The sequence below is a fragment of the Anser brachyrhynchus genome (assembly GCF_964034855.1).
Source record: "Anser brachyrhynchus genome assembly, chromosome: 2".
In the NCBI taxonomy this organism is placed as follows: domain Eukaryota; kingdom Metazoa; phylum Chordata; class Aves; order Anseriformes; family Anatidae; genus Anser; species Anser brachyrhynchus.
The window spans coordinates 66193005-66215793 of record NC_137695.1 but is presented as its reverse complement, the minus strand read 5'-3'; the positions used below and the strand labels follow the sequence as shown (position 1 = coordinate 66215793).

At 43.6% G+C, this 22789-nt stretch overlaps 1 protein-coding gene across 2 annotated transcripts in view; it reads left to right on the top strand.

The window, feature by feature from the left end:
• The first annotated feature begins 15605 nt into the window (after positions 1–15605).
• The window catches only part of LOC308189735 (CLIP-associating protein 1-like), a 107498-nt gene continuing 100314 nt past the window's right edge, over positions 15606–22789 (top strand). For both annotated transcript variants that reach the window (XM_080580141.1, XM_080580140.1), the window contains exon 1: positions 15606–16258. In XM_080580141.1, coding sequence (XP_080436267.1) covers positions 16079–16258 — 180 coding nt within the window. In that variant the 5' untranslated portion in view covers positions 15606–16078. The remainder of the gene's footprint in view (positions 16259–22789) is intronic.

The following is a 22789-nucleotide window of genomic DNA, read 5'->3' as shown; positions in this document are numbered from 1 at the left end:
GTCTTCCTGACACTCACCCTTTACATATTTATAAACATTAATAAGGTCACCCCTCAGTCTCCTCTTCTCCAAGCTAAAGAAACACAGCTCCCTCAGCCTTTCCTCATAAGGGAGATGCTCCACTCCCTTAATCATCATCATGGCTCTGCACTGGACTCTCTCAAGCAGTTCCCTGTCATTCTTGAACTGAGGGGCCCAGAACTGGACACAATATTCCAGGCATGGTCTCACCAGGACAGAGTAGAGGGGGAGGAGAACCTCTCTTGACCTACTAATCACACTCCTTTCTAATACACCCCAGGATGCCATTGGCCTTCTTGGCCACAAGGGCACAGTGCTGGCTCGTGGTCATCCTGCAGTCCACCAGGACCCCCAGGTCCCTTTCCCCTAGGCTGCTCTCCAACAGGTCCCCAACTTATACTGGTGTCTGGAGTTGTTCTTGTCCAGATGCAGGACTCTACACTTGCCCTTGTTGTATTTCATTAAATTTCTCCCCACCAAACTCTCCAGCCTGTCTAGGTCCCGCTGGATGGCAGCACAGCCTTCTGGTGTGTCAGCCTGTGAGAAACTAAGTTGTGTTTTTGCAGTAGACAACTAAAGGTTAGTTTTCAAAGGTAGTTGTGTAGTCATAAAAAGGAGAAATGCTAAGTAGATAAGTGGACAGTAGAAGGCCTCACTATTCCAAAATAAGGTAGAAGCTTGAGAAAAACAGGATGAGCAGTGTGAGAACAGTAAAACCAAGATCACAAGTTCTCAAAACATAAGAAAGGAGGAAAAAAGAAAAAAAAAAAAAAAGAGAAATTAAAGGGTTGATCAAAAAAAATTGTACATATATGGTATAGAGGAGCATCGAGTAGCTTGTGAACCTGTAGTACTCAGCCAATGAGGAAACAGGGGAGGTGATCAGGTGTCAGGTAACAGGGAATAAAAGGTTATGATATGTTTACTGTAATGCGCTCCTAATTGGCAGGATGCCTGCCATTGCAGTCGCGAATAAAATAGCTTCACAGAATATCCTGTCTGAAGAAAATTATTGAGATTTTTCTCACCAGCCATTCCTCCTAGTTTAGTGTCATCAGCAAATTTGCTGACGGTGCACTCTATTCCCTCATCCAAGTCACTGACTGAATAGTACTGGTCCCGGTACTGACCCTTGAGGGACTCCACTAGATACAGGCCTCAAACTAGCCTCCATCCCACTGACCACAACTCTCTGGCTTCTTTCCTTCAGCCAGTTCACAGTCCACCTCACTACCTGATTGTCCAGACCACACTTCCTCAGTTTAGCTGTGAGGATGCTGTGGGAGATGGTGTCAAAGGCTTTACTGAAATCAAGATAGACCACATCCACTGCTTTTCCATCATCTATCCACCTGGTTATGTTTTCATAAAAGGCTATCAGGTTGGTTAAGCATGACTTCCCCTTGGTGAAGCCATGTTGACTGCCCCTAATGACCATTTTATCCTTGATATGCCTAGAGACAATGCCAAGGATAAGATGTTCCATCACCTTTCCAGGGATGGAAGTGAGGCTGACCTGCCTGTAGTTACCCGGGTCCTCCTTCCTGCTCTTTTTGAAGACCAGAGTGACATTTGCTTTCCTCCAGTCCTCAGGCACCTCTCCCATTCCCCATGACTTACCAAAGATGATGGAGTGGCCTAGCAATGACTTCCACCAGCTCCATCAGCACCTGCGGGTGCATCCCATCAGGACCCATGGATTTACGGACGTCCAACTTGTTTAATTGGTCCTTAACCCAGTCCTCATCAACCAAGACAAACTCCTCCTTTATCCTGACTTCCTCTGGGGCCTCAGGGGTACAGGGCTCCTCAGGACAGCCTCTGGCATTATAGACAGACATAAAGAAGGCATTCAGTAACTCTGCCTTCTCTTTATCTTCTGTCACCAGGGTACCCACCCCATTCATCGGTGGACCTACATTGCCTCTAGTGTTAGTTTTAACCACAATGTATTTGCAGAAGGCCTTTCTGTTGTCCTTGACCCCTCTCTCAAGGTTTAATTCTAAGGAGGCCTTAGCTTTCCTAGTTGCCTCCCTACATCCTCTGACAACAGTCTTACAATCCTCCTAAGTGTCCAACCCCTCCATCCATGATCTGTAGACTCTCCTCTTCCACTTGAATTTGCCCAGAAGTTCCCTGTTTAACCATGCAGGTCTCCTAGCTCTCTTTCTTGATTTCCTACCTGTTGGGATGCTCTGATCTTGAGCTCGGAAGAAGCAGTCTTTGAATGCTAACCAACTATCTTGGGCCCTTTTACCTTCAAGTATACTGTCCCATGGGTTTTCCCTTAGGAACTGTTTGAAAAGGCCAAAGTTGGCCCTACTGAAGTCCAGGGTTGCGATTCTGCTTGGTATTCTCTTCCTGCCACATGAGATCCTGAACTCCACCATCTCGTGGTCACTGCAACCAAGGCTGCCCTCAACCTTCACTGCTTCAACCAGTTCTTCCTTGTTAGTGAGAACAAGATCCAGCAGCTCTCCTCTCCTAGTTAGCACATCCACCATTTACATCAGGAAGTTACAATCAGTGCACTGGAGGAACCTCCTGGACTGCGAATGGCAGCTGAGTAAGCCTTCCAGCAAATATAAGGGTAGTTGAAATCCCCCATGATAACCAAGGCCTGTGATTGCGGGGCTGCTATCAGCTGCCTGTAGAAGGCCTTGTAGAAATGACCTAGCAAAAAAAAAATTAGAAGATAAAGGCTTCAAAAAGAAAACTCCAGAATGAGTTAAATTGAGCAAAAGAGATTAATGAACACAAGGAAGATAAGTTCAAGCAGAAAGCAGGTCTGATGGTAAAGACAATGCTTAGAGGAAGAGATGATAGTAGCTTAAGAGAGTAGTAGAATTCACTTCTTTCCCCCACCCCCACCCCCGTTTAGGAGAATAAAAATTAATCTTTTATCTGGTTGTTTAAGAATCCAGATCCATGTAACGGTTAGCTAATGATTAGAAGCTTCAAATGAAGTATTTGGAAAAGTCTGTGAAGCCTGAAGAAAGCACATGCCCCAATTTATGCTGATGGATTTTGCATTTCTCGTAACAGGCATGTACCTGAGTCTAACAAGTTTGACAAGACAGAGAAACATTCACTACCAAGCAGTCTGGAAGGATTTCAACTTCTCCTTGTTAACTGGCATCATACAAAGTATGGTAAACCACCACAAAAGCAAAGTAAAAACACCACAATGCTCACGCCTTCCCTTCTGGAGGATTATCCTCCCACATGAAAGGGAAAAATTGGGTGGTCACAGGTAACCTCTAGAAAACTCTAAAAAAAAAATCACAGATGCCTCAAATTTTCCCCAAAAAAACTGGCGAGTGACATTCTGGTTTCTTATTCAGAAGACTGAGTTTATTCACAATTTTCTTTGGTTCTTGCCATCTTAAAGATACACACTTTGCTGCAAACACACAGATCATAGAAGAAGGGAACAGAAACTAATTAACAATAAAAACATAATACATTTGACAGCTGCCAGGAACATTGCTGAGCACAAAAATCCATGAGGACATTGTCACAGTTATCATTAAGTCAGCCTCATACCAATAAAAGAAAGAGGTTAGGGATAGCTGAAAATTCTCTAACAGTTCTCAACAGCTATTTATTTCATCCGTCAATCTTTCCCAGGCTATGACTAGCTTACACAACCTAGTGATAAGAAGCTCTTTTCTTATAAGAATACTTAGCACGTAATTAGCACCTAATCTTTCAAGGGGCTAAATAAGCTGATATGGTAGTTTCAAAAGCTGCTTTTGAAGTGCAGAGGCTTATGGCAAAATCATTACAACTGAGAGGACAGATATCATGGTTTCGACTGGGATGGAGTTAACTTTCTTCTGAGTGGCTGGTATGGTGCTGTGTTTTGCATTTAGGATGAGAATAATGCTGATAACACACTGATGTTTTAGATGCTGCAGAGAAGTGCTTCCACTAAGTCAAGGACTTTTCAGCTTCGCATATCTCCCTGCCAGCGTGGAGGCTGGGGATGCACACGAAGCTGGGAGGGGACACAACCAGGACAGTTGACACAAACTGGTCAAAGGGATATACTATATGACTGTCCATACCATATGACATCATGTAGAAAAATAAACTAGGGTGGTTGACTGGGGAGGGGTGCTGCTCAGGATATGGCTTGGCATCATTCAGTGGGTGGTGAGCAATTGCATTGTGCATCACTTGTTTTATATATTGTGAGTGTTGTGGCTCAGGAGGAAGTGGCCACTTTGATTTCACATTCCTGTTTCCTTTTTCTTCTTGATTCCATCCCAATCCTTGTCTTTCTTGAAAATTCTTTTCCCGTTGGTTCCCCATTCTCTATCCCATCACTTGATTCACTGTGGAGATCATCATTTTTGCCTTCTGTTTCTGCTTTTCATCTTCCCTTCTAACATACACTTTCTGGGCTTCCATCAAAAGCTTTTCTAACGGCTGTTCGTTCCACCCCTCCAGTTTCTGAAGTTTCCTTTGTATGTCCGGCCATGCTTTCATCACAAAATTAACCTTCAAAAACCCCTGCACTACTGGGTTGTCAGGATTTATTCCTGAATACTTTCGCATCCTGTCCCTGAGCCTTTCCAAGAAATCACTTGGAGTTTCATTTTTATTCTGCTGAACCTCAAAGGCTTTAATAAAATTCTGAGACTTAGGTACTGCTTCTCTAATTCCTCTAATTACCATTTCTCTCAACTCTCTCATGTTAACCCCTATGCTGCACATTATTGTTGTCCCAGTTAGGGTACACATTTGGAAATTTTTGCTCTGCTGGAATCACGCCATCTCCTGGAGGATGATCCCTTTCCCGTTCCCTCATTGTTGCTCTTCTAATCATTCCTTGTTCTTCCCCTGAGAATAGCAGATTCAGAATTGCCATCATTTCTCCCCAGCAATATAAATTGGGTCGCAAAAACTGATCTAACTGTTCTGCTAATCCAATGGGGTCCTCAATCAGAGATTTCATTTCCTTTTTAAAATTTTGTACTTCTCCACTAGTAATGGGGGCATTTACATATCCTATCTGTTCAGGTCCCAGCAGAACTTTACTGAGAGGATACATAGCAGCTTCAGTGGTGTTAGTAGTATTAGTATCAGGGAATGGAAAATTCTCAAGGTCTTTTTTACATTGTTCCAATTCTTTTACAAGTCTGGGGTATCTCCTGTTCCCAGAGCTAATGTTATTTACAGTTCCTGTCTCTTCTTTCAGAGAAGCTACTACAGCAGCCGCTGCTGCTGCTGCAGCTTGGGGGTTATAAGGAGGAGGCAAGTTGTCTAAGAGGTCCCATTTACTATTTGTCTCTTCCTCTTTCTTTCCTTCTTTATTCTGATTTTTGCTCAAAACCAAATTTGTTCCTTGTACCCAACAAGCTGCATACTCTGATTCATCTTCCGAAAATGGAAATTTGTTATAAATATTTAAGGCCTGACATACCCAATCTTTGTCAGACCTGTATTTTGGCCAAAATACTGCAGTTCCTTTAATTGGTTCTTTTGTCCAGACTGATACACAATATTTAAACATTTTCTTCCTATCTTTTTCCTTAGTTTTGGGGTTATTCTTCCAATTTCTCAGCATCCTTCCTAAAGGACGGTTGGTAGGCACTCCCCCAAGGATATCTCCCTGTCCCCTGGAACCCATATTTCCCATTTCTCCTAGACTTGTCAGTGTGCTGCTACAGAAATTTCCCTCCTGCAGGGTACCACACACTAACATTCCGATTCTGGAAAATGGGGGTGTACTGCCAAGCACTTCACTGTGCAAGGGGTACTGTACACCAAATTTCCTGAGACTCTTCCTTTCTCTCTATTATCTCGTGCTTTGTCTGTCTCTGGCCCACGCCCCTCACGGAGCTACGGAACCGTGGATCAGGACTCCACACTCGCTTCGTACAAAAGTACGTCTCAATCACACATCACACAGTCTCACCCAACCCCCAAGGGAATACTTAATATTTCTTACCTTGGTCTGTGCACAGAGTTACCGGATCAATTCTCAAACGTGGAGTGCCTACCTTCTTCCCTTCCCCACTACTTCATGGATCCTGCCTCTTTAACCAGTCTCGGGCCCTCTGTCAGCCCTCTGCAGAACCACCACCGTTGATGTACAAGACCACTGAAATCAGCAGGGCATGCCTTCCTGCTGCTGCGGCGGTCGGGCTCCCCGGTAGGTGACTGGATCCTGGACGAGCCCCCAAATTCTGAGAAACACTCCGTAGCCAATAACAGGCTCAGGCGAGGATCTCAGTGAAGTAGCAATTTTATTTGCGATTGCAATGGCGGGCGTCCCACAAGCAGGAGCGCACCTGCTAGTTCCATAACACAGTTTATATACATTTTTTTTTTTTTCTCGACGACTGGGACCCTCCCCTGTTTCCCCATTGACTGGGTAATCCAGGTTCACAATCTATCCGGTGCTCCACAGACAATACATGGCTTTCAGTTGCCGGCCTGCTATAAGTCAAATTTCTTCTGACCTTTTTTACTCTTTGAGGTGGTAATGTTTCTTACATCATGATTTTCGCCTAGTTGCTCTAAGGAGTTTGGTTGTCTGTATTTTACAAGCTCGTCTGTTAAGCTTTTTTATTACTGCAAGCATATCTCAATACCACATTCCTTCCTTCTAAACAATGTAACTCTGTGCAAAAACAACATTTTTGTTCCCACAATATTCCCTCGTCATCATCATTATTGTTATTATCATTATTATTTTCCCCTCCTTTTCTGTCCTATTAAACTGTCCTTATCTTAAACCACAAATAGTACCTTTTTTTTCTTTTTCCTCATTCTCTCCCCCATGTCTGAAAACATGTGAAAATGCATTTTGTCACAACACACCTGAACATGCATGAACACGTGTGTTGTCACCCTATGCTTGACAATGTGTGAAAATGCGTTTTGTCACAACATGCCTGAACATGTGTGAACACGCATGCTGTCACCAAGTGTCTGGAAAATGCTTGAAAATGCATTTAGTCACAACACACATGAACACACGTGAACACATGAGAACACGTGTTATCACCCTATGCCTGAAAAGTCTTGAAAAATGTGTTTCATCACAACACGCCTGAGCATGTGTGAATACATGTAATGTCACCAAATGCCTCAAAAGGTGTGATAATGCGTGATAATGCGTTTTGCCTCAACACACCTAAACATACGCGAACATGCGTGAACACTGGGGATATGAGTTAGGATGTCCACTGTGCAACCAGCGATATAGCAACTTCCAAAGATGCTCAGAAACTTGGCAACACCAGGGAGTACCCAGAAGAGGTGCACAATTCAATCTTTTCTTTTCGGAGCTCACTACAATCACATCTGAATGACAACAGAAGATAATGAGTGTCACAGGCTTGTATGTATTCTTGAGACAAATATTTCAGTAAACTTTGTTTTTAATTATGGTATTTCTATTGATTTGTTGGATGCCTTTTTGTCCGCTGAGGAATAAATATTCCTAGAAATTCCTACTTAACGTCTTTCTTCCTATGTTGTGTTGGAGGTCTTCAAAGTCCTGAGGTAATAAATCCCTCCCAGTTGGCATGGCAGTTTAATTGGGTGATGATTATGGCTGGCAATTGGCTTATTTGTCAGAACTGCTGAGCTAGATGAACTAGAGTTACAAGCAGGGGGTATTTAAAGAAAGTTACAAGAGGGAGCATTATTTTCTTGGAGGTGACAGGTATGGATAATGAGGGAGTGACTAACATAACTTGCTCTGGATGCGCTGTATTTGTTCCCACTCAACCGAGTGGGAAAGCTCAACTCTTCTACATGAAGTGCTCCATGTGAACATCCTAAAAAGAAGAGGAGAGATCTGGGAGCTCTAGGCTCAGCTCTGTGCTATGAGAAGACACGACTTCCTACGAGAGTTTCTGCCTCAGATAACCACAAGGAGAGGAACTGGAGGAAATAGGAACAGAAGGGCTGATTTGGCAGACTTGGTAACGAATGAAAAGAGATGAGGTGTTAAGTAAGCAAGCATGGACTTGTTACCAGCAGGGTTGAATTAAGAGGTCGAAATCTTTTTGCCACAAGTTTAATAGTGCTTTTGCTTTTTGGAAGTTTGCAGCTATTCATAGCAGTTTAATAAGCAAAACTCAACTGGTAGTTCCAAACTATGAAGGCTGATCAGGAAAACGTCTGCGTTCGTCTTTCCCATTGAAGAGGAGAGCAGTTACCAGCTGGAGCTGCTGACAAATCAGTAAGGTGGGATTAAGAACATGCATTGATTCGTCTGTGAATGGCGTGGGGTGAAAGTTTGTTGCAGAACACTGCAAGCCTGCTAGAGAGGGAGATGAGCTGTCATCCCAGGCTGTCTGTAAGGGGGTGTCCTGGGGACTTGAGTTAGGATGTCCACTGTGCAACCAGTGATGTAGCAGCTTCCAAAGATGCTCAGAAACTTGGCAACACCAGGGAGTACCCAGAAGAGGTGCACAATTCAACCTTTTCTTTTCGGACCTCACTACAATCACAGGGTTGCCCACTGAACTGGAAATCGTTTGCCTAGCATCCTGGTGCTATGATTTGGTTTACTATACAGTGGCTGGGACTTTGATTTGTTGCTGCAACCTAAAAGATTTCATGATTTTGTATTTTTTAAATGGCCGTTTTCCCAAGGCTGCAAACAATAGTGGGGACAAAAATGAAGGGGAATGAATTCTGGTTTTTTTTTTTTGTTTGTTTGTTTTTTTTAAAGACAAGTTGGATGTAGAGTGTTGTGTGGGAATAAAAATGTTGATTTTGCAGAGTTACATTGTTTAAAGGTAAGGAATGGGGTATTGAGATATGCTTGCAGTGATAAGAAAACTTAGCAGGCGACCTTGTAAAATGCAGACAACCAGACTCCTTAGAACAATAAGGTGAAAATCACGATGTTAAGTCAAGCCAGATAAGTGAACACTACCACTTCAAACAGTAAAAAAAAGTCAAAAGAAATTTGAAATTTAACAGGCCAGCAACTGAAGGCCATGCATTGTCTGCGAACCTGGATTACCCACTCAGTGGGGAAACAGGGGAGGGTCCTGTCATCAAAATGTATATAAACTGTGTTTTAGAACCAGAAGGCGTGCTCCTGCTTGTGGGACGCCCGCCATTGCAATCCTGAATAAATTACTACTCAACTGAGATCCTCCCCTGAGCCTAAGTTATTGGCTACGGAGTGTTTCTGACAATTGAGAATTGGCTGACGGCATTACTTCGTTGGCATTCGTTTTCCTCAGACTTAGAAATACCTGTCAGACTCAGAAAACTGGAGCAGTGATAATATTTGTGATAATACTTCTGGGTATCTTGAAGCAGTGAACCGATGACTTATTCTTGAGGGTACCATATCCTTTTATTACTGACATATATGATCACTGGCTTTATGGGACTAACCTGGATGTTCTTCTTGATGAATATATGAGAATAAAACATCACTGGTCTTGTGTCAGAGCGGGAGATTTTTTTTCCATGTTTTTTTGCAAAGCAGGTTTCAGTAACGAAGGGGAAATTGGAATGGCAATTGAGCAAAAATGCAAGAAGCAAGGCTACGTGTAACAGCCAGAACCACCGCTGAGTGAGGTGGGAGCTTAAGTTGAAAGGCATTTGAACAAAAAGGAGCGAGCAGCAGTGACGCAGAGCAGAGACAGACAGAAGACCAGGTCAGAATATGAGGAAAAATGTCTCGAGGTGCAGAAATGAATGCCACACGGGTGTCGCTGCCACATGCCCGAACAGACACATTTCAACCACACATGTGAAAATGTCTCTTACCACCACACGTAAGGACAAGGCTATTGCCACTGGACGCCTGAACATGTTCAGGCCTCAGGCCTGAGCACGTGTGTTGCCACCACACACCCGAACATGCATGTAGCTGCCACATGCCTGAACAGGCGTGAACATGGGGGTAGCCGCCACACGTGTGAACACACATTACTGCCACATGCTGCCACAGACATGAATGCTTGTGTTACTGCCGCAGGCGGAATCATGTGTTGCTGACACATCCATGAACAGGCATGTGGCCAGCACAAAGCAGAACACGTGAGAACGTGAGTGTTCCCAATACACACCTCTACACTTGTAAACATGTCTTGCCACCAAATGGCTCCACACCTGTGAACACGTGTTGCCGCCACATGCCTGAACATGTGTGAACATGTTTTGCCACCTCATATGTGAACAGGCATGTTGCAGCCACACACCTCCACACGTGAACACGTATTGCTTCCATAAGCTGAACGTGTGTGAACACGAGTGAACACGTGTGTTATTGCCAACCCCCTGAAAACACTTGAAATTGTGTATTGTCACAACACAGGTGTTCAGAGGTGTCCACACCTGGGGTGTTGTCTCCAAACACCTGAAAACATGTGAAAATGCATCTTGTTGCAATACACGTGAACACGCGTGTTGTCATCAAAGCCCTGAAATCATAAATGTGCTTTGTCACCAAATGCCTGAAAACACATGAAAATGTGCTTTGTCACAACATGCCTGAACATGCGTGACCACACATGTTGTCACAAAATGCCTGAAAAGGCGTAAAAGTGCGTTTCATCACTACACCTGTGAACACATGCGAACACGCGTGTTGTCACTCTGTGCCTGGAAATGCATGAAAATGCATTTTGTCACAACACGTGTGAACATGTGTTAACACAGGTGTTGTCACCATATGCCTTAAAACGCGTGAAAATGCATTCCAACACTCCTGAACACGCGTGTTGTCACCATATGCCTGAAAATGCATGAAAATGCATTTCATCACAACACGTCTGAACATGTGTGGACACGCGTGTTGTCACCCTGTGCCTGAAAACGTGTATAAATGCATTTTGTCACAACAAGTGTGGTCATGCGTTTTGTCACCAAATGCCTGTAAACAAAAAAAGATTTCACAGACAGACGCTATAAAAGAGAAACGACCACTTACAGCTTAAGTCTGACACTATTATCTTGATCTGTGTTATTATTTTTTTCATTACCTGTATCTTTTAATTTATTCTTCCCTCTCTGTATCACATATATCAAGAAAATTAGCAAATGAATCATAAAAGATTTATCAGGCTGAATTATATAATTCAGCATCTACATGTTAAAACATATTCGACAATAAGGAACAAATTAATGCCTTGGAGTAATCCAGTAATCAGGCATCAGTCTGCACACCCTCACCTCCTATTTCTGCAATTAAATTGACTTAGGATATATAAGAAAAATACCAGACTACTAGTTTCAACTTCTGACTCTTTCATAAACAGGCAAATGAAAATGATCTGTACTAAATGTATAATTTCAAAAACATCTGTGGCACAGGCCAAAATGTAGCAAAAGTTAGAAGGCACTGAATACAGTTTTAGCGCAGATACAGCTGATTTCATCATCAAGGCCTTGTAACAAAAATGGGCTTTAATACTTTAACTAGCTTGCTACAGATATGGCATCACCAGAAGAACTTTCTGTAGTGCATTAATTGAATGGTATTCATTACTTTATTATTCTGATATTCTTCATCTTGGAGGGGGGGAATTCAAATGATTCTTAAAAGTTATCAACAGTGATAAATTCACCTTTAAAAGCTACACATCATCATTTTAAAATTAATGTAAGAAAAGGTGTGAAATAAATACCTGCACAAGATGCACATTAAAAAATGACATATTTGAGCTTCAAAGTGCACAATATGGCACTGTTTTACCTCCTGAGAGCACTAAGAAAAACCTTGATGAAATGATCTCTGAGCTATACACAGGTAAAAGCATGTGGTGGCTCCGGAATAGATCCCCTAAAAGAAGGGAGCGTACAATGGAAAGACTCCATCCAAGACCCAATCTCAACGCTGACCTCAAGGCCCCCGGGGCTGTCACGGCTGCTGAGGAATGTGCCGGGAATGTAAGGACAACTTTCTTATAGACTTCTTCAGTGCAAACTGAGGCCACGTCAACTGTAATTTCCGGGAACTTTCTGAATGACTCATATTTAAATTTACTCTATTTTTATTATTATGGCCTGTGCTTTCTATTTTTGACAAAGACCTTTCAATCACAGGGATTTTCAAAGGATTTTTATGGTTCTTTCACTGATGGGACTACATTTTCTATATAGGAATGATTTTTCAGAAGATGTCAGTGCGTGTAAGTAGCTTGACTGTCAGAATGACCGACAGGCCCAGAACAGGAGTTCAACAACCGGCTTGCACGAGGTCTCGGCCTGTTGAAGCTACTGCTTGGAAAAGAAAGGACAGAGACAGACTATGACACACACTTTCTTATCAGCCAAAGGAATGAAGAGCACAGCGTTCTTCCTCCTCAGCCTATTTCTCTGAATAACTCTTGCCCTTTTCAGAACAGGATGTTACATGTAATAATTGTGCAGCGTGCCTGTATGAGGTGGGGGCGTAGAAACAGGTTTGGTGTGCAATTCAGGCTGGAAATGTGCCTCAGTGAATTCGTGTCATTTACCTCAGCTCCTGGTGTAATTGCTCTTGTTGCTAGCCAGTCATACTCAGAAGATGGAAGGAAATTTTGATTCGGCGTTCAGTTACGGGGCTTAATTGCTCTACAAAATATTACGCATTGTTACAAATACACCAGAGCAGTGGATTTACCCTCACATGCTTGCATATCAAAAAGAAGATTGCGTTCCAAAGGAAGCAATTCCTTTAACTGCAAATAAAAGGCTTTAAAAGATCTTTGGCTTGAATGAAAAAAATGCCTTCTTCTTGGAGCCTAGCCCACATCCCTGGGTATAAAGTCCACTAGGACTTTGTGAGAACATCGAACAACAAAACCGTGTTCTTTGTCCAACCTGGAGGTCTGCTCTAGATGCAGAGTTAGAGTGCTACTCATGCCTTGCCAAAAAAACAAATGCGTACCCAGAAGCACTATTTGCAATATGAAAATAATGTTTGTTTGCAGAGAAAGAAATGGACCAACATTTTTTGTTCCCCTCACCCACCAATAAAATAAATAAATAAATAAATCTGTTCAGTGGTTGGGTTTCAAAGGAAAATGTCACGATTGTACCAGAACACCTCAGCAGTAAAATGGCTACCATTTTTCTAGTGTTACACCAACGTCCATCCAGTATATAAAGGCATGAGTGCTGTCAGGATGAAATACAGTAGTTTAATCTTCTGATTTTACAGTAAGGCTGTAAAAATTATTTCTTCCTGTGTTTTCTAAAAAAGTTCTTGTGACATGAAATGGAAAAAATCAAAAGCCGCATATCCCAGCATGGCTTTTTACCCTTAACATAGATGCGTGATGTCGTCTTTGGGCTGACAAAATAATTTTAACATTTCAAGTGTGTACCTTATTACACTTTGCCCTTCCCCTCAGCTTCAGTGCCATTCACAGATTATTAGATTATCTAATCAGTTTATTTGCTTTGAATCAAGAGAAATTCAGAGAAGCTACTGCCATGAGCTTTCCACCACTTTTTTTTTTTTTTCCTCAGGATTTTTTATCTTAAAAGACTGACATTAACTTGGACTACAACGAAAGGTGATTTTTTATTAATTTTTTTTTGGGGGGGGAGGGAGGCATTTTGTTGTTTTTGCTGTTTTTCTGCAAAGTTCATCTGGTGGACTGAAACTGTTTACAGCTCTTGATATTCTAAGAGGCCAGTACAATCTATTCAGTTATTTTCTGTTTAGCTGATGTTATTAGATTGGCAGTTACTTTTGAAACTCACAGCAAGAAAGTTACTCTTTAAACTGACAATACAGCAGAATCAGATTTCTAATGCACTGAAAAAAAATATGACAATATAGACATTTATTTTTTGCTGTTTGTTTTTATATTTCTATCAGTTTCATGGGTCAAATTTTCAATAAAAGGAATTCATAAATATATGCAAAAATTTCACAGCCTTTCTTAGAAAATGGCATTGCACACACAAGGCAAGAACTATTCAGCTGCATCCAAAATTATAGTTCTTTATATGTGCATGGGGAAATCCAGCTGTGAAAACAAGTTGAGGAACTGATAATCTTTTGGTGCAATTATAATAGGCTCAAAGTATAACACATACATTTCTGTTTTAAATGTATCTGCTATTTCAATGCCATTGTCTTTATTATTTCAATGCCTAGGGACCAATCAGGGAAGGGATCCAAATTTGATAGGTCACACCAAAATCACCAAAGGCTGCATGTAGTCTTGCCTTCTGCTATGCTTGTAGATGTAGATCTCTATTGTGTGAAGTCATGTAGATGTCAGCGCATGGGACAGAACAGATGTGCAAAATTCCTGAAAATGGGATTTGTGAGAAGCAAGCAAGTGGGACCACTGTAGCACCAATTTAGTTTGGTTTAAACTGCTGTGAAACTGCAGCTTGGAGATGTGGCTCCTCAGCTTGGAGGTGTGGTTGCTATAAACTTGTTTTATACCTGTCTAAATCCTGCAGCCAAATGAAGGGAGTACCTCGTTTTCCTGCAGTCTCACCCATCCCCAGTATTAGCGCTGAGGCAAGCTAGACAGCCAGACTGTGTTGTCTTGAAACTACATTGGGCTTTCCTGACACGACTATCATTGAAAAAGGAAAATATTACCTCCCAGGCCTTGTTTATGTAAGGCCAAATAAACACCAACTGGGGTGTAAGAACAAGGGAAGGACCTTATATGTGACAGCACGGGAAGAAAAGGATGGCCTGTACAAAGAGCAGCTTGCATTTTAGCGTAATGTGACGTCTCCAAGTGCTGGAGGGATGGCAGATAGACATCACCCTTTTCTGCCACTGAAAGGAGTTGCTCCACTTCTTACCTCCTGAGTCCTTTGCTTCTGCCCTCAGGACTTGTGGGCCAGCCCAGCTTGCTGGCACCAGTGGTCACTCAGCTCGTTAATTCAACCTGTTAATTAATCCTGCCTGTAAGCCCAGGAGCTGGCACAGGGGACAGACTGGGCCTAAGCAGAACAACACTGGTGGGATCCAGACCCTGAACTCTGCTCTGGTGAGGCTGCTCCTTGAGTACTGTGTTCAGCTTCGGGTCCCTCAGTACAAGAAGGACATGGAGGCCCTGCAGCGTGTCCAGAGAAGGGCTGAGACTGGTGAAGGGCCTGGAACACAAGTCCTGTGAGGAGCAGCTGAGGGAACTGGGGTTGTTCAGTCTGGAGAAGAGGAGGCTCAGGGGAGACCTTATTGCTCTCTACATCTACCCGAAAGGAAGGTGTGGGGAGCTGGGGGTCAGCCTCTTCTCGTAGATAACTAGCGATAGGACTAGAGGGAATGGCCTCAAGTTGCGCCAGGGGAGGTTTAGGTTGGAAATCAGGAAACATTTTATCTCAGAAAGAGTAGTCAGGCATTGGAACGGGTTGCCCAGGGAGGTGGTGGTATCACCGTCCCCGGGGGTGTTCAAGGAAAGGTTGGACATGGTGCTTAGGGACATGGTTTAGTGGGTGACAGTGGTGGGAGGGTGATGGTTGGACTAGGCAATCTAGGAGGTCTTTTGCAAGCTTTATGATTCTGTAAGTGTGTGATTTAGAACTGTTATTGAAACAGCAAATTCCAGCCACTACGGAGGTTAGGGCAGTCAACCCACAAACAGACTCCGCGCACCCACCCTGAACCCCACCTCCCCCTCGCGGCCGCCAAAACCCCCTCAGAGCCCCGGGCCCCTCCCCTCAGCGCCTCGGGGAGAGCGGGACGGGCAGGCTGCGCATGCGCCTCCTCCGGCGGGCCACAACCCGCGTGGGGGCGGTGGGCGGGGCGGGAGAGGGCGGATCTATTGAGGGGCGGGGCTATGAGGAGCCCCCGCCCAGTGTCAGGCCCCGCCCCCTCAGTCCGGCGCTGGCCCGCGGGGGGGCCGCAACTTGGCCGGGACGGCGGCGGCGGTTCTGCGGGGCTCGGCTCGGCCTGGCCTGGCCTGCGGGGAGAGGGGGACGGCCGTTGGCACGGAGCTCCCCCGCGGTGGGGACCGGGGGCTGACGAGGCTGCCGGGGTCCGAGGGGATGCGAGCTGCGGGCCGGCCCCGCCGCGGCGTGGCGCGGGGGAGGCCGGGCCGGGCCCCGCGGCGCTGAGGAGCTGGAGCCCCCCCCCCGTGCCCCCGGCCCGGAGCCGCCCGGGATGGATCATTTCTGTCAGCAGGTGCAGCAGAAGGACGTGGGCCGCAGGCTGCAGGTCGGGCAGGAGCTGCTGGAGTACCTGCGCGACCCCGCGGCGTCCCCGGACGTGGAGCAGGACCCGCAGCGGCTCGACAGAGTGATCGACGAGCTGGCGGCATGGGTCAACTCCAGCAACTTCAAGGTGCGGGGGCGGGGAGGGGCCCGGGGTGCGCTTTCGCCACGCACCGGCACACGTACAGACCGGCGTCTGGCCCAGGCTCCTGCCCTTCCTCCCCCAGAGACTTGGAAATTTTGCCTGGCTTTGGTTAATACTTCTTGCTTTCTATTCCTTTTATCATTGCCTAAACATTGCAGCGCATAACATCTTGCCTCCCCCCCCCCCCCCCCCAGCTATTTTCTTAGCTAGTAATTCTTACTTTTTTTTTTTTCTTGCTACCACTCCCATTCCCTTCCCATGCCGGGCTCTCTGCACTTGGTGTAATGTTTCCTGGGATTGCCAGTATTTCCTGCAGGCCCTAAGGAGTGCTGTTTCACTGTGTTCATATTTTTCTCCACTTAATGACTGAATTGCTTCTTCGGGTTCCAGTTGTAAATTTTAAGTTTTTCTATTGCCTTTAGGTGACTTTTTCAAAGACGAGAAGTTATACGGTATTTTTATAGCTACCCAATGATGATTCATGTTTGGCTTTTTTTTTCTGGTGCGCTTTTGGCTGACATATAGGAAAACAGTATTTACAGTGGACGTGTGGGGAAGTAATGTTTGTAATTTTTTCTGCTGTCGGTCAGCCGATAACGGTAGACAATGTAGCTTTATTACCAAGGGCAATTGCATTCGTCTTAGTGCTTTTTTTTGTTTGTTTGCTGCTGTATGTAACTGTCCCTGGTCTGCACTCCCGTCATCTGGTGGCGGTGTTGATCTGTAATGCTGAGCTCAGGTCTGGCAGCTGGGCGAGAGCCACCCTTCCTGCTGCGCAGAGTCTTGTCTTGTCAGAGTTGCTGTCTTGTCTCCTAAGACGGTTGTCCTTAGGACCTTTGGACTTAGTGCATTGAGGTTATGGTATTTTTTTCCTATTTCTGTAGTCTCAGGAGGAAAACATAGGAACACCTTGCAAAGGCAGTGTGTTCATGAAATACTTATTTTTACTCCTTAGATTTGACAATGCTGTGTACTTAGAAGTGCTGTGTGCAAACACTGCCAAGTTTGAGACCTGAAAATGATAAGGTTCAGCTGTATTTGCATGTATCTTGCCTTTTTTTTTTTTTTTTTTTAAAGCAAATTTGTTCCTAAAGGTCAGGTTAGTTACAGGCAGTAACGTGGTTTGGATGAAGATGATTTACTTGCTTTTGAATTCTTAATCTGACTGAGGATAGTTGTTGGCAGTTGATAAGCGTGAAAGCTAGGCAAGTTATTTTAAAACACCATTAGGTGTAAAGAGGAAGCCGTTGGTCACTTATCTCAGTAGGATAACATAAAAGTTGTTTCCTGCACTTCTAAATTGATGAAATTGGGAATTGAAAAGGAAATTTCAAGGTGTTGTGGTGGTCGTTTCTTTTTATCTTTGTAAAGCAGGTCATTCTGCTCACTGTTGATGCAAGGTGACAGTGATGTTGGCTGTTAGGACTGTACAACAAAGGAGGAATGTACAGTAGTCCAGATAACCTCATATTTTGACTGAGGCTTGGGAAGGTTATTATAAAATCTTATAATTTATAATTCTTATTATATTATAATACATCAATTACATTTCTATAAGTAGATTTCTATAAATTATAATAACTCTTACAATTCTTATTATATTATTAGAGTCTCCTTTTCTGTGTGTCACCTATTGGTGGCTCTTCATACATACAAAACTGCATTTCAAAGCATGTTGTACATGCATTATTAATGGCAACAGCACAAGGTCTTGGATGTTTTGTTTGAGATCAGTTCCCGTGTCGCTGTCTATGATGGTGTTGATCAGCATCTGATGTTTCCAAATGAAAATAAAGAATATTCTGGAGAATTGTGGTTGGCGTCTAAAATTCATATTTCATCGTAAACAAGCATGGATATTACATGCAGTTGGACTTCATCTTTGTAGCTCCCTTCCAAGTGAAGTATTCTGTTCTACGTTTAACTGCTAGGTCTTAGTTTGTTGGTAAGCTTGGGGCCTGAATGATAACAGAAGATAATGAGTGTCACAGGCTTGTGTGTATTCTTGAGACAAATATTTCAGTAAACTTTGTTTTTAATTATGGTATTTCTGTTGATTTGTTGGATGCCTTTTTGTCCGCTGAGGAATAAATATTCCTAGAAATTCCTACTTAACGTCTTTCTTCCTATGTTGTGTTGGAGGTCTTCAAAGTCCTGAGGTAATTAATCCCTCCCAGTTGGCATGGCAGTTTAATTGGGTGATGATTATGGCTGGCAATTGGCTTATTTGTCAGAACTGCTGAGCTAGATGAACTAGAGTTACAAGCAGGGGGTATTTAAAGAAAGTTACAAGAGGGAGCATTATTTTCTTGGAGGTGACAGGTATGGATAATGAGGGAGTGACTAACATAACTTGCTCTGGATGCGCTGTATTTGTTCCCACTCAACCGAGTGGGAAAGCTCAACTCTTCTACATGAAGTGCTCCATGTGAACATCCTAAAAAGAAGAGGAGAGATCTGGGAGCTCTAGGCTCAGCTCTGTGCTATGAGAAGACACGACTTCCTACGAGAGTTTCTGCCTCAGATAACCACAAGGAGAGGAACTGGAGGAAATAGGAACAGAAGGGCTGATTTGGCAGACTTGGTAACGAATGAAAAGAGATGAGGTGTTAAGTAAGCAAGCATGGACTTGTTACCAGCAGGGTTGAATTAAGAGGTCGAAATCTTTTTGCCACAAGTTTAATAGTGCTTTTGCTTTTTGGAAGTTTGCAGCTATTCATAGCAGTTTAATAAGCAAAACTCAACTGGTAGTTCCAAACTATGAAGGCTGATCAGGAAAACGTCTGCGTTCGTCTTTCCCATTGAAGAGGAGAGCAGTTACCAGCTGGAGCTGCTGACAAATCAGTAAGGTGGGATTAAGAACATGCATTGATTCGTCTGTGAATGGCGTGGGGTGAAAGTTTGTTGCAGAACACTGCAAGCCTGGCTAGAGAGGGAGATGAGCTGTCATCCCAGGCTGTCTGTAAGGGGGTGTCCTGGGGACTTGAGTTAGGATGTCCACTGTGCAACCAGTGATGTAGCAGCTTCCAAAGATGCTCAGAAACTTGGCAACACCAGGGAGTACCCAGAAGAGGTGCACAATTCAACCTTTTCTTTTCGGACCTCACTACAATCACAGGGTTGCCCACTGAACTGGAAATCGTTTGCCTAGCATCCTGGTGCTATGATTTGGTTTACTATACAGTGGCTGGGACTTTGATTTGTTGCTGCAACCTAAAAGATTTCATGATTTTGTATTTTTTAAATGGCCGTTTTCCCAAGGCTGCAAACAATAGTGGGGACAAAAATGAAGGGGAATGAATTCTGGTTTTTTTTTTTTGTTTGTTTGTTTTTTTTAAAGACAAGTTGGATGTAGAGTGTTGTGTGGGAATAAAAATGTTGATTTTGCAGAGTTACATTGTTTAAAGGTAAGGAATGGGGTATTGAGATATGCTTGCAGTGATAAGAAAACTTAGCAGGCGACCTTGTAAAATGCAGACAACCAGACTCCTTAGAACAATAAGGTGAAAATCACGATGTTAAGTCAAGCCAGATAAGTGAACACTACCACTTCAAACAGTAAAAAAAAGTCAAAAGAAATTTGAAATTTAACAGGCCAGCAACTGAAGGCCATGCATTGTCTGCGAACCTGGATTACCCACTCAGTGGGGAAACAGGGGAGGGTCCTGTCATCAAAATGTATATAAACTGTGTTTTAGAACCAGAAGGCGTGCTCCTGCTTGTGGGACGCCCGCCATTGCAATCCTGAATAAATTACTACTCAACTGAGATCCTCCCCTGAGCCTAAGTTATTGGCTACGGAGTGTTTCTGACAATTGAGAATTGGCTGACGGCATTACTTCGTTGGCATTCGTTTTCCTCAGACTTAGAAATACCTGTCAGACTCAGAAAACTGGAGCAGTGATAATATTTGTGATAATACTTCTGGGTATCTTGAAGCAGTGAACCGATGACTTATTCTTGAGGGTACCATATCCTTTTATTACTGACATATATGATCACTGGCTTTATGGGACTAACCTGGATGTTCTTCTTGATGAATATATGAGAATAAAACATCACTGGTCTTGTGTCAGAGCGGGAGATTTTTTTTCCATGTTTTTTTGCAAAGCAGGTTTCAGTAACGAAGGGGGAATTGGAATGGCAATTGAGCAAAAATGCAAGCAAGAAGCAAGGCTACGTGTAACAGCCAGAACCACCGCTGAGTGAGGTGGGAGCTTAAGTTGAAAGGCATTTGAACAAAAAGGAGCGAGCAGCAGTGACGCAGAGCAGAGACAGACAGAAGACCAGGTCAGAATATGAGGAAAAATGTCTCGAGGTGCAGAAATGAATGCCACACGGGTGTCGCTGCCACATGCCCGAACAGACACATTTCAACCACACATGTGAAAATGTCTCTTACCACCACACGTAAGGACAAGGCTATTGCCACTGGACGCCTGAACATGTTCAGGCCTCAGGCCTGAGCACGTGTGTTGCCACCACACACCCGAACATGCATGTAGCTGCCACATGCCTGAACAGGCGTGAACATGGGGGTAGCCGCCACACGTGTGAACACACATTACTGCCACATGCTGCCACAGACATGAATGCTTGTGTTACTGCCGCAGGCGGAATCATGTGTTGCTGACACATCCATGAACAGGCATGTGGCCAGCACAAAGCAGAACACGTGAGAACGTGAGTGTTCCCGATACACACCTCTACACTTGTAAACATGTCTTGCCACCAAATGGCTCCACACCTGTGAACACGTGTTGCCGCCACATGCCTGAACATGTGTGAACATGTTTTGCCACCTCATATGTGAACAGGCATGTTGCAGCCACACACCTCCACACGTGAACACGTATTGCTTCCATAAGCTGAACGTGTGTGAACACGAGTGAACCAACACGAGTTGCCAACCCCCTGAAAACACTTGAAATTGTGTATTGTCACAACACAGGTGTTCAGAGGTGTCCACACCTGGGGTGTTGTCTCCAAACACCTGAAAACATGTGAAAATGCATCTTGTTGCAATACACGTGAACACGCGTGTTGTCATCAAAGCCCTGAAATCATAAATGTGAGTTGTCACCATATACCTGAAAACGCGTCTACTTGCGTTTTGTCACAACACGCCTGGAAACAAGTGAACTCACATGTTGTAATCAAAGCCCTAAAAACACGTCTACTTGCATTTTGTCACAATGCATGTGAACACTCGAACACGTGTTGTCACCAAATGCCTGAAAATGTTTTTCACAACACTCCTGAACACATGTGAACACGTGTTGTCACCATATGCCAGAAAATGTGTGAATGCGTTTCATCACAACACGCGTAAACATTTTCATGAAATAAATGAAATAATAATGAAACAATATTTGTGTTAGCTTTATCTCAGCTCAGATTAACTTTATTACTTTCCCAGCAGATGCTGAAGTGCTGTTCCCACTGCTGCCCTTGTGTGTTGGAGGACAGATGCAGCATGTGAAATACCTCTGATAAACCTTGGAGAACTCATATGAATGTGCATTTATGTTTTCATGCGTGAAAGGAGCACCCTCAAACTATAAAGTTATCTTGCTTTTAGCATTTCTCAGTCCTTGAGTCCTCAGCTTGGTAAATTAAATAATGTCCTATTAGCATGGATTTGCATTTGAGTATGTAATAAAGTGCCACCAGATGCTGATACCACTGGTTATTACATGTTGCTCAGATGAGATTTATCAATTAAACGGATACAGTTTTTCTTCTCCAAATGGAAAGAGACTTAAGATTCAGATGCATTTCATACACTGGAGTTATGAACCCCGGCTATTCCTGCTCCATACTCTGCTGCCACTACTGCTCTTGTCCCTGGTAATGGCAGAGATCTCTGTAGAAATAGTGTGAAGAGTATGTAGAAATAATGAATTATAAGCTCATGAGTACTTGTTTCTGATGTGTATCTGAGACTGAAAAAAATAAGTTATTCATATAATTTCGCATGATTACTCAGGCCATTCAAACTTAACCAGTCTGGCTAGCATTTTGAATACAGACTATTCCTAGCAACATGGCTACAAAGGATACACAGCTCAGGGATTCATGTTAAAAATTTTTAGGGAAATCATTCTGAAAGAACTTGCTTAAATAGATCATCTTTCAGCTGTTCACAGACAATCTACAAACAGTAGGAGAACATGCTTGTGGTGTGCAGTCCATGGAATTGTAGCAGTTATTAGGTCAAGTCTAAGCAAGTGCATGAGATTTTGATTTCCTCCTCCTGCTGTTGTCCCTTTTGAATTACTTGCACAAAAGCACGGACCAAATCAGATTTCACACAAAGGGCTTCTTATCAGCCCCTTCCATGTTACACAGCGAGATGGAAGAGAAGATATTTCTGATAACATTTAAAGTTACTCTATTTCTAGGTTGTTCAATAGATTCACCACTGCACGGGGAAGGAAATCAGCTCTTTTAACTCTGCCCATGGGACAAATCCCCAGGAGACCAAATCATTCACTTTGCTCACAGTGAGTCTTT